This window comes from Sciurus carolinensis, chromosome 13 (assembly GCF_902686445.1).
Source record: "Sciurus carolinensis chromosome 13, mSciCar1.2, whole genome shotgun sequence".
In the NCBI taxonomy this organism is placed as follows: domain Eukaryota; kingdom Metazoa; phylum Chordata; class Mammalia; order Rodentia; family Sciuridae; genus Sciurus; species Sciurus carolinensis.
Genome location: NC_062225.1, coordinates 54,426,406 through 54,439,203, shown reverse-complemented (window position 1 = coordinate 54,439,203; position 12,798 = coordinate 54,426,406). Strand labels below are relative to the sequence as shown.

Genomic DNA, 12,798 nt, shown 5'->3' with positions numbered 1-12,798 from the left:
GGTTCTCCAGTTATTGTGCTTCAGGAAACTTGAACTTGGAAGCAGAGTGTGGGGGTTAACCCCCTTGAAGAATGCCTCTCTTTACCTTTTTGACCTCTTTATATTCCAGCCGGGAAATGTCAAATTTGTGGTTATATTTCTAGCAACGGAGAAAAGTGCACACATTGAAGAGATTATGTTTTGGTTTTTCTCATTTTAGTTGTAGTATGAGAAAGCCAGTTTTAGCAGTTTTAAAAAGAAGTAACAGTGATTCTAGGGAATCTGCAAAGCTGCAGAGCATTTGGTTCTGAATTGAGGAGGGTAAATGTTGAGCGCAGCACAGCTCATTGTCCCCAAGGTAATTAGATTATAGCTACTTCAAAAGGTAGGAAAGTTTCAAGTTTTCTCAGAGCTTTTTAATCTGTTCCTTAAAATACCCGATATTAATAAATCTCTAAGAGACTTGTCTTCAATTAGGAGTTTATATTGTTAGCCTTTCTTTGATCATCCTGTAATCCCTGTAGTTCACTTCCCCTCAAGTTTCTTAATAATTTATAGTGCTATAGCATCATCTTATGGCTAAGTTGATATTGTTTCCATTGGACACCAAGTAAATATCTTCAACCATTTGTTTGCTATTATCTTACTCTTAGTATTCTGCAACCTTTTTCCACTTATAAGAAGAAAGTATATCTATACCTAATAGTTCAGGAATTTAATTATAATGTATTCCTAAGGAATGACCCACTCCAAAAAAGAAAACAATATGTAAAACCAGAAAGTCCAAACTCCTTATTTGAGGAAATTGGAAATAAGTGAAGATATTTTCTTTCTAACTTGTTCTCAGCTTACTTTTAACAGATAATAGGTACCATTTGGCATTTAGTTGGCACATATTCAAACTATTACCTACTAAGACCTTTAAAAGATGTTTGTGTAAACAATGCAAAAAGCATGTTTAGGCTAAAATTTTTTTATTCAGTTTCATAAAATCTTATTTTCTGTTGTTTTAGAACAACATGAATGTTAGAGGTTTTGGTAAATCCCAGATAGTAACCTGCTTTTCTTCCTTTATTGCCTACCCTCAGCCTCCACAGGCATAGAAAGTAGAAAATAGGGAGAGTTAAAAGTAAACTGTTGTGCGATTATTGAATACAAGTTACAATTCAAGGTTATCAGCTGTTCTTCCTCCAGGAAGCAAAAAATGTTACAAAGTGTAATATGACCTTTTGACAACTTGGTTTATAAACTATGTGAACTATTTTTTGGAAGTTTGTGTTCTTATTGTTGATATTTTTCTTTGTCCAGGGAAATTCAAAAAAGAACAAGAGTCGATAGTTCACAAATAGCTGGTTGGTGACTGTTCTTTCCAGAGCTGCTGCTACTGCTGCTGCACAGAGCTGCAGGCCGAGACTCCACGTCCAGTGCTGGCAGCTTCGGGAAGCTGAAGTGTTGCTGGACCTAGTAAACTAGTCAGTGTTGTAAATGGCCTTGAAACATTTAAAATATATTTGTAACCAGTAAGGCAAATACAGAATTTGATGTTGACAGTAAAATGGAAAACAGTACACATACCATGGATATTATAGGTTTCCTTATGCTGTTTTTACTGTGCAATTTTTAAAATTAGGTTTTAATTTCAGTATGTAAGAATAACAAATATTTTGTATATTTTCAAACTCAATTATATGGTAATCAATTTGGTATCTATGGAATAGATATGTTTCTGGATAAAATGCTTAAATTGTCAAACTGTCATTACTTCTTATTATAATTGAAAGCAGTCTCCAGATTCTTTTTTAAAGATTTATTCATATTCTCTATCTCTCCCTCTCTGTCTTGGAGGGAGTGAGTCTTGCAAACTTCAGATCCTGTGGGTTTATTATCATTGTCTTCAGCTCTTAAGTACCCTCTCTGTGTTAAAATAATAGCTAAAGAAAATTCATGTCAATAAATTCATACTTATGTCAAACTTTCAGTCTCTATGAAAATTTGGTAAAGGAAACCAAAACCTTTTAAAGTTGACTTTACAAAATTATAAAAACTCAGTTGACTTAGATGTAATCTTTCTAATTCCTCAAATTGGAATAATTGTAGTTAATCCTTTATAATGCTTTTGAGTTTTGCCTTGAGAGCTGCTTGCACACTCAAGGGTCAAACAAGAACCCTAAGACCTTTAGGCTCCCATTGTTTATCCTATAAATATTTTTGTGTCATTTTAGTGTAAACCTTAGGAGTGTCTCTCCTGCACCTCACTTGCACAACCCTAAATAGATTGTTGTTGCTTGCGCAGGCTCCATTTCACTCTGATTTCCAATTCCCCAGATGAGCTAAGGGGTTCCTGAAACTCTTGCCTCTCTAACTCCCTCCTGTGGCTCCATCTCCCTTGAGGCTATTCCTAGGCAGTTTCCAGTCACCCTCCCACCTGCTTTATTCTGGTTTACCTGGGACCCCATCATTGGCCTCCTTCTGTGCTCATTGTAAAGGTCAGTTCTATGGCCTTTACCCTGAGTCCTCAGGTACTTGCCATGGAGACTCTGGTTATGTTTAGTCTTCATGGCAGTGAAAGTGTTTGGATTCTGGGTTGGGGGGCCTCAGGGTTAGCTCAGTCCTTTACCCCTTGGCTTGTCTCTTGTGTGCCCTGTTCATTTCCAGTTCCTAGCAACTAAATCTCACAGCACCTGCACCCAGGTCCCCAAACTCTGAGGGAAACATCAAAGAACCATGCTGACTAGCTAACCCCATCATGAGCTTAGGAACTTCACCTGCCAAGCTTACATCGTTCCATGGTAGTCCCTTGGCATTTCTATTCCAAATTTCAGTAATGACTACACCACTTCTTGACCCTTGTCCCTCATAATCAAGCTCTGCACCATCAAAGTCACAGCCCCTTAGCATGAGTGCCTCTTCACTGCCACACTTGTTTTATACATATACCCATCCTGACTGTGAGGCAGGGGGACCCTTGCTCCCCATAATGGTAACCTAGTTTCAATGACTTTGGTGCCACTTCCTTTGCAGGATTTGGCTTTTCACATTTACATCTTCAGTTTCTCATTCTGCTTGACTCCTCGCCCCCAACTTCCAAACAAATTGAATTTACTCCATCTTTTAAAAAGTTAAGAGTTTAGACTTGGAAGCCAAACTTCCAGGATTTAAATCCTTTTACTTACAAATGAGTTACTTAGCATTTCTGTGTCTTAGTTTTTAAAAAATCTATAAAATGGGGATATTAATAATACCTACCTCCTAGGATTTTTATGAAGATTAAATGAATTAATATTGTAAATTGCCTAGAGTACCTGGTATAAAGGTTATTTATTAGTAATAAATGTTACTGATAATATTATTGTCATTGCTACTTAAGTTATTTATTTTTCTCTTCCCTTTGTCCATATTCTTTCCCATTTTTTTTCCAGATTTTATGGAAATGTAGTCATTGTTGGTTGTCTTCCCATCTTTTCAAGACCCATTTGCTCCTTTAACTTGGAGTAGTCAGGCTTCTTTGCCCCCATTATAATGAAGCCATTATAATGAGCCTCCCCAGTGTCCACCTGATTGCCAAGTCCAGTGGCTTCTCTTCATCTCTGTTCTTGCCTGAGTTTTCTATAATATGGAAGATTATAACTCACTTTGTCTTTCAAGATCTTTTCTTCTCCTGAGTTTTTTAACACTTCTCTTACATTTTTGTTCTCTCTTCCTGTGAAAATTCCTTCTCAGTCTCTTCTGTGGTTCTCCTTTAAGTGTTCTTCAAGGTCCTATACCAGCTTTTCTCATCCAGTCTCTACCAATAGATGTCAGATCTCATCTTTCTAGTTTTGACCCATTCTGAGCTACATCCCAAGTTCATGCTGCCATATGAATTCTCTTCCACGTGACCCATGGGTAGCTCACAATTCAGGAGGTTCAGTCAGTGGTAAATTCACTCACCCAATTCCCCTCCCCTTTTTTTCTAGTTTTCTTGCATCTCAGCAGATGTGTTTCTTGCCTAACACTCATCTAGTCAACAAATATTTATTGAGTGCCTTTTATACACTAAAACTATCCTATTTGTTGGGATGCAAAAAATAGACAAAAATACTTTCCCTCATTGGGCTTAGTGTGGGGAGAAAACAAAGGTAAGTAAAATATACAGTGTGTTAAAAGCTTCTAAGTACTGAGGAGAAAAACATAAAGCCAGGGAGGGGCAGGAGGACTTGATGGGATATTGCCATTTTAGAGAGATGAGGAAAGGTGTGACAAATGAGTAAAACTCTGAAGAAAATGAATCATGAGTCATGTAGACCTCTGGGAAAGAGTGTATATCACACAGGAAGGCTAGCAAATGCTAAGATCCTGCATGGAGTAAGCCCCAAATCCAGGAACAGCAAGGGGCCCACTGCAGTTGGGGTGGAGGGAGCAAGGGTGAGGATACTAGAAGGTTAGACAGCAGATCAGGTAACTGATCTGTGGGTTGTGGTAGACGTTGGCCTTTATACTTTGAGTGTTAATAGGAAGCCCTTGAAAAGTTAGGGACAAAGCAATGACATTACTTTGACTTAGGTTTTAATCGAATTCTATTAACAATTCTCTTGCTCAGTTGAGAATAGATTGGAGGGAGCAGGGTGGAAACAGACCAATTAGGGGGCTACTTCAATAACAAGAGGCTATCTAGAGATGATGGTGACTAGGACCATGGTGGTGGTGAGGGGGGATGTTGTGTGAATTCTGTGTCTGGATTTATTTTGAAATTGATAGAATTGATTGGATTTGCTGACAGATTTATCTAACAGTGCAATTCCTTCCCTTATACTTCTATTATTTGTCTCTGCTTTGGTGTCCTTAATACTTATCATAACCTAGCATATGATCTACTTGCTTTAGATGTTGCCGGTTTCTGCCTCTAAAAGATACAACTACATGAAGGCAGGTGTTTTTATGTTTGTTTGTTGTTTTAACTTTTTTTTTTTTAGTTGTAGGTGGACACAATACCTTTATTTTATTTATTTATTTTTATGCGGTGCTGAGGATCGAACCCAATGCCTCACATATGCTAGGCAAGGGCTCTACCACTGAGCCACAACTTCAGCCCAAGGCAGGTGGTTTTGTCTGGTTTGTTCACTGCTGTACGTGTTCTTAGAACACTACTTGGCAATTATTGAATGTTTGTTGAATGAATGTTGATTCATTGGAGAGTGGGGTGTGAGAGAAAGAGGAGTCAGAGATGAATCCGAGGATTTGGGCCTGAATAAGCTTTACTGAGGAGGATTGAGGGAGAAACAATTAGCTTCTCCTAATTATAATTTAAGCTGGAAACCTGGGAATCACCCTTGCTTCTTTCTCATCTTGCACATCTCATTGGTTATCTCATTTTACTGAATATTTCTGCTTTGCAGTATTTCTGACTTCTAACCTCTTTACTCAATACCTGAAATTGAGCCCTGGCTTTCTATTGTCTGGACTACTCATCTTCCTGTATTCCAATCCTCCCACCAGATCATTTTTCTAAAACATTTCTCTGCAGAGCCCACTTTCATAATATACAGCCTTCAAAATGGCTCCTTATTGTCTCTGGGGAGTCTGCTAGCAGTGCATACATGAGACACATTGCCATTCTTAGCTTACTTTCTCCTCTTTCTTCTTCATGCATGAAGCACATTTCCCTCTTTCCTCTGTAAAAATTCTCAGGCCTCTGGGTCAGGACAAGTTTTGGAGCAATAGGCCTGCTTTTCTCTTAGAGACCATGTGAATCTTGGGATTGGAGTTGGATCTGTGGCAAAATGGTGCATTTTTGACTTAACTGTCAAGATCTTTGCTCTTTTGGCTGTCAGTTCCCAAGGCATGGTGTAATTCTGTGTATTAACCTCTTAGGCATAGGTTGGCCTTGACACATGTGGTTCCCTTTAAACTGCCCAACAACCATTATCTCATATATACTGTCACTATCCCCATTTTACAGATAGAAAACGTAGGCTTAGAGGGACAACTTGTCTACTGTCACACAACTAACACATGTTGGAGCCAGGGTCCAAATCCAGCTTAGTTGGCTTCCTAAGCCTGGGTTATTCACTACTGCAGTATGATCCTTTTAAGTTCTTCAGGTACTATATACATTTGGAGGATAAAATATTAAATTTCTCAGTAGCTCAAGCATTTCTTTCCATTTACCTTTCCACAACTTTACTAAATAGCCCTTATGCCTTTTTCTAATTAGTTTTTAGTCTTAGACAAAAAATGTTTTGGTACAATGTTTGTGTTTGATATGGTTTTTTCTTTTCTGATCCTGCATTTTTATTGACATATTCCCTGTTATACAAACCCTGCCAACCACTTCTTTCTCTACCATATTTGTTGTCACATTTTATTATAGGAATTTTTTAACATACACAAATTTGGAGACTGTAGTACAAGCTCTCTGTCCCTCTCACTCATTATGAACACTGTCAGACTTGTTTTACTTTTTTTTAAAATACTTTTTGTCCCCTGGAGTGTTTTAAGGCAATCTCCAGACGTTGAGTCATTTGATCAGTAAATACTTTGGTTCGGCATGCCTTTGTAAGAGTGGCAAGCACTGATTTCTAAACCTTAATGCCATTCATTCATTCAACAAGTATGTGTAGAGTGCCTGCAGTCTGCTCAGTGTTTAGCAAACTGTGAGGAGCAAAATAGACGTGGTGGCTGCCCTTGAGAGCTTACAGCCCAGCAATGAGACCACGAAGTGATCACATAAGTACATAATGACAAACTGTCAACTGTTGTCCATCCTGTCTTGGGATTGTCTCACACCGGTAAGCAAGAAATAATACTTAGAGACTTTTTCCCCCCAAATGTCTGTATTATTAGAGTCAGACTGATATAAAATATTTATTACTAATAAACAAAGCAAAACAAAATGACAACAGAAAACAGTCCCTTTATCCTACCCCCCCCCCCATTTTATGCACTCTAAATTTGTTAGTTAGTTCTTCATGACTGTGACAAAATGCCTGAGAAAAACAAAGGAGGAAAGATTTTGGCTCATGATTTCAGAATTTTCAGTTCATGGTCAGCTAGCTCCATTGCTTTTAGGCATGTGGTAGGGCAGATACATCATGGCAGAAGGGCATGTGGAGAAAAAATCCCCTCATATCATAGCACCCAGGAAGCAGAGAGAACAAGGAAAGGACTGGGGATAAGACGTACCCTTCCAGGGCATGCTGCCAATTACTTGCTTCCTCCAACTCCCAATAATGCCATCAAATTATGAATATTTAATTGGATCAACCCACGGATGAGGTTAAAGCCCCTCATGATCCAATCACTTTCCAAAAGTCCCACTTCTGAACTTTGCTGCTCTGGGGAACCAAATCTTCCAACATATGAGCCTTTCGGGGGACATTCCAGATCCAAATCATAACACCTGAGAAAACCACTGTCACTGTCTTGGTATCAATATTTCCAAAAAGCACATTACTTTTGCTTTCCTCTTAGGCATCATTAATTGACTGCAGTTGGAAGATGAGAATTTGCTTCATCCACTTTCCTGTCCCTCGCCCTCACATTCACATACTTTCTCTTTGTATTAGCGTATCAACATTTGACTAGGTCAATATTCAGTCTATACTTAATTGTGACTATTCAAATACTAGTGGTAGCTGAGTCATGTAATAAGTCATGTAATATCCTATGATACTTTTCCTTTCTTGTACAATTCTATTTTCCATGGAAGTTAATCATTGTACTTTTAAAAAAGTTTATTAGCCATGTTTTCTACAGTCCTCATCACTAATTTATTCCTAATTTTTCTCCCACGTATGTTCTCTCCTCTCAGTGTGGTCAAATCAATTGAGTGTTCAGCCAACTTCATCTTCAGGAACTTTCAAGTCTGGTGCTACTGTGTGTGCCTGTAGTCCCAGCTACTCAGGAGGCTGAGGCAGAATAGTTCAAAATGAGTCCAGGAGTTCAAGACCAGCGGGACAACATAGTGACACCCCAAACAAAAAAAACCTCTCCCAGAGCCCCCCAGCCTGCTCCAGGCTGTCTCAGTAGATCCCTGGTGGCAGCACTGCTGTTGTCCTAGGACCTTCCTTCTTCAACTTTCTGGGCATCAGGTGTCTTTAACCCGTGAAACAACCCTCAACTCCGGAGTCCTTCCAGGGAAGAATTACCTTTGTAGCCCACCTCTCCTGTCCAGGCCTTTTGTGGCATGGAAAGTGAAAAATAAGAGGAAATTCTCAGTCTAGGCACAGAGTAGGGACTTGAAGTCCATGTAGAATGAAAACCCAAAGCAAAAGGGGACTTGTAATTAATCATGCCTTACTTACTGGAGAAGATGGGATTTTTAGACTGTATTAAAATGACATTTCCTAATTTTTCTTGATTATCCACTTATTGTTGGAAATTTAGAAAATGAGAAGTATCAAGCACACATCTCTCATTTTTTTATTCCTGTTATTTCATGTGTGTATAAAATATGTATTTAATCAAATTGGAATTACGTGAGAAGAAAGTCCAAATGAGAAGGGGGAAAAGTCTCATATAGGAAGGGAAAAGAGTGTTTCACCTGGCTGCACACCTCCAGGGGGCATTGTCCACATTGCGATTTACAGTAATCCCACAGAGTGTGGATAAGAAGGGAAGAAGGGCATGGTGTAGAAAATCTCCTCACCTCGTAGCACCCAGGAAGCAGAGAGAACAAGGAAAGGGCTTGAGAAAGCAATAAATAGCATGTATCTTACCATTTTTCAACCTCCCCCTTTTAACTTGTTACATGCAGTACTACTCAGTTTTCAAAGCTGATAAAATTGGATTCTTCATTGCTTTTGGTAAGACACTGTTACGCTAACATATACTCTTTACCAACATGACCATTTTCAAGTTTATTATCCATTCAAAACCAAACAAACAAAAAAACAAACCCAATCAGCCATTTGCAAACAACAGTGTGGGAAAAAAAAAAAAAGAAAAAAACCTAAACAAAACGAGGAAACAATTAGCTAAGTCACCAAATGAGTTGGTCCAAAATGACTGAATTCAAGCCCTCTTCAGAGTAAAAATCTTCAGACAGAAAAAAATGTGCAATTTACAGTTTTGTTTTATGCAACATTAACCCTGGAAATTGCTCCCATGTCTTAAGACTTCAAACTTCTTAATTTAACATGTGAAGATAGCAACATAGTTGGTTGATGATGGCTAAGAAAACATCTGTGGGAGCCACACTGACAAGGAATAGTTTGTTCTGTTTGACGAGGAAGTTTCTGTTCTCGGCTGAGAGCCATGTCCTCAGATACCATGGTGATAAATGGAAAGCTTGTCAGTAAGTAGTTGCCTCTTTGCCTTAAATTTTTAAGCAGTTTAGTAATTAGCTCTAAATTAGGAAATTAACTGGCAATCAAAGTATTCAAGCAGGAAAACCCATAATAGCTCTTCCAAATCTTTGAAAGAAAGGGTTAGAGAGTGTTAGAATTAACTTTTCATAAGGAGAGGATTAGAAGAATTCAGTCATAGATGGAAACATGCTGGGGACTTTTGTTTGCAGGAGTAGAGGCCTCAAAAAGTACCTCCCCTGTTAGAACCTTTGAGTCCCTCCTCCCTGTGGGGGGCTTTAATATTCCTGAACCCAACTCCACTGTTCTCTTAAACACCAGGGAGGAGTGGAATAGCCCAGTGGTGACATCTTCTAGGCCCAAAAATAGAAACAGTAAAGTTCAGTTAACAAAGAACAAAATGTCATTCAATTACATCCTGCTCAGACACTGAAGACTTTTCTCTCCTCAGCTTTTCTGTGTTTCTTTAGGATACTCTTCAGTTGTGTTAACCTGTCAACCAATCTCATATAGTTACTTTCATGTATGTCATCTTTCTAAAGAGCTTCAGATGCTGTGAGACAGGGATCTTGTACTTACTGCCCTTGGTGCCTAGATAATGTCATGTTCAGTAAGTGCTAATTGGATACATTGTAGGGATTGGGTCAAGGGACCAACTGTAGCCATGGTCAGTGTAATTGAAGCCATAAGAGTGTCTCATCTGCAGGATAAAGGACAGGCAATCTCAAGCCATTCTCCATTGATACAAGTTCAGAATGGTCACTACTACCGGAATATCGTTGACTTCAATTGGCACTCTGAGTGAAGACATGGGTGTTTTATTTATCTCTGGAAATTTCCATCCAAAAGCGTATTAGAATTTCCACCCAAAGCTCATACAAAAAGTCATTTAGTAGTAGCTTGTTCTTCAAACATCAGGTCAGAATGCATCATGCATCTAAAATGGCAGGGTTTTTTTTTTTTTTTTTTTCCCCCTGTTTCATTTTAACTGTTATTGAAGCTATCCACTAATAATTTTTTTTGAATATGGTTTTCCAAAAAGCCCTTATTCTATTTTGAATGAGTGTTATCATTTAAATAGAAGCTTGTTGTTGAAAAGTTTTTATAGAGGAATGTTCTTGTCAATCATTTGGAATTAAGCCTGTTCCTCCTCTTGAAGTTATATTAATTGATCCTGACAGCTCTGACTGACTTGAATTTTGAGGAATTCCAAGTTAATCTATTAGGCCCTATCTACAGACACTATAGAGACCTCTTGTTAAACTGTGGAAATTCTAAATGTTTCCATAAAAAGGCTGTGGGGTAAGGGAAACCTGTTAGTAAGAAGGAGAATGACATAGTCGAGGAACTACTTATTGTAAAGCAAGGGAAGAACAGGAACTAGAGTAAAATGAGGTCACAGCTGGCTGTTGAATGACTGTGATGGCTTAGCTATTGAGGCCAGGCTAAGCTGTTTACCACCAGATTTTGATACAAAGGGACATTGCCAGAAAGAATCCTCTGGAAATATGTGTTGGAGTATAAGAAATAAATCTGTATTCATAAAAGTGGCAACCTTTGGGGCAACCCTGAATCACACAGAAGGGGAGGGCCTATCCTTTGCAAAAGATAAAATGGTTTTCAACCAACTGTATTTACCCTGTAGAAAATTATGGGCCTGTTTGCTTTGCAGAGGTGTGAAAGTTTCCAGAAGAGATTTCTTTCCCCAGGTGGGCTACCTACTAATCAAGGCCATCCTGCTTATTTCAAAGATGACAATTCAAAATGTGTGTTTAGGACTCTATTTAAGTACAGTGATAATTACTGTTTTTCTAGTGAGTTGTTTTCTGTATGAATCCTCTCTCCAGTTAGATGCAGCATTTTCTGAGATGGGCTGGTCTCCCTGGGAGGCCCTGGGGCAAAGGGTGGGTGGACACAGGACAAAAGAGGTTCAATTTTTTTTTTTTTTTTGGTGGGGGGGAGTGCAAGGCAAGTGAACAACAAAGAGTTGCCACCTCTTTTCCTTCTTTTCTTCCGCCTCCCACTTCCCCAGCCCTTCTCTCTCTCTGCACTCCTCTCAGCTCCTTCCCAGGACTGTCTGGTTTCCTAGATCTCTGAAAAGATCCCAGTCAGTTGACTTCCTATTCTTTAGGCTCTCACTTGCCCTTTCTCAACTCTTGAGCATCACTGGGAAGGTAGCTGGAGGAAATGGAGAGGTGAGGAGGGCATGGTGCCTTTTTCTTGTTTGCTCAGTGTCTTAAGCATAAATAAATAGAAATCTTATCTGAGAATAATAGTATCCTAAATTGGTCCCAACTGTGTGACTTCAGGCTTCCTTGGCCTCTCGGAATGTCAGTTTTCTCCCTCATAGCCCCAAGCAGAAGTTCTTAACACTGGTTGTTTTTTGAACAGGGTACTTGAATCCTTTCCATTTCACCAGACACTTTAAGGTCAAAACCAGAACTACCTGAAAGAGCATTTAACAGAGAATCACACTGCTAGAGAAATGCAAAGAAAAGTGCTGTGAGAATCTGCCGGATTCCCCCTACTTCCTTTCCTTCAGGACAGCACTTTATTTGAGACATTCATCAGCTCCTCCTGACTCCTCTTATGAGGCACAATCTCCTTCTTCCCAGGCAGAAGGGGAGAACTATTTCTCAATGCCATTTAGAATTCACAAAGATTTACTGGGTGCCTACTGTATGCCAGTCTCTGGGCATATAAAAGTGAATGGGATGCCACTTGGATCAAAATATTGCTTTGCTTAAACATTTTCATGGATTTCCTAGTTTTTGCTTCATACCCAGCACCACTTTCCCATCCAAACACCGCGCCCCGACAAACCTTCCAGTCTTGCCAGCCCCATAAGGACCATGCCCTAGATCCTGGAATTCCCTTTTCGGCCCCCTCAGAACCTGTTTAACCCTGCTCAAGTCTCCTTTCCTGGGATTCCGAGTCCTCCCAGGGACGGGGTGTCGGGGGAAGAGAGGCTGACTCCTCCTTTCATTCGGACTCGCTTCCAGTGAGGCAGCCCACTTGAGGAAGAGGCCGAGACTATTTTTGAGTCACCTGTCGGCGGGTACCGAGCAAGATCTAGAATCCACCTTAAAACCTCTCCTGGAAGGACTACTCCTTTTCCTCCTCTCTTCTGCACTCCACTGGCGGCATACAAGGTATGTGTAGTAGATATTTATCTCTGGCCGCAGCCACACTGCTTGGCCTGTCACTCAGCTGTCTCGGGTCATCCTGCCGAGGGTTGACTGCTCGCGGAAAGTGGGGTTCTAGCTTTACTTTTCCTCTTACCCTGCGAACACGGTTGGTTCCCTCTGAAGGGAATAGAGGCCCTCAGTAGAGGCTTTCAAAGTAATCCTTTACCCCATTCCACCACCACCCCACTTTTGCAGGAGTGAGCGCACTCTCCTCCTTGTGGGGTCTAGAGATGAGCAAGGCAAATGGGGAATCGGGCAGTAGAACTTCAGGGGATCCAAGGCGGGAAACCAGAGAAGAGAAAGGGGATCGAGCAGGGGCTGGAGAAGAGGGGCGGGGACGCGAGCCC

General features: G+C 40.0%; 2 protein-coding genes across 4 annotated transcripts in view; both read left to right on the top strand.

Moving 5' to 3' along the window:
- Positions 1–1,951, top strand: part of Ppp1r21 (protein phosphatase 1 regulatory subunit 21) — a 61,110-nt gene extending 59,159 nt beyond the window's left edge. For all 3 annotated transcript variants that reach the window (XM_047523444.1, XM_047523446.1, XM_047523445.1), the window contains one exon: positions 1,288–1,951. In XM_047523444.1, coding sequence (XP_047379400.1) covers positions 1,288–1,317 — 30 coding nt within the window. In that variant the 3' untranslated portion in view covers positions 1,318–1,951. The remainder of the gene's footprint in view (positions 1–1,287) is intronic.
- Positions 1,952–12,322: 10,371 nt separating this feature from the next.
- Ston1 (stonin 1) overlaps positions 12,323–12,798 on the top strand; it is a 49,565-nt gene continuing 49,089 nt past the window's right edge. Inside the window, exon 1 of the mRNA XM_047522567.1 lies at positions 12,323–12,415. The gene's annotated coding sequence lies outside the window, so the exon portion shown is untranslated. The remainder of the gene's footprint in view (positions 12,416–12,798) is intronic.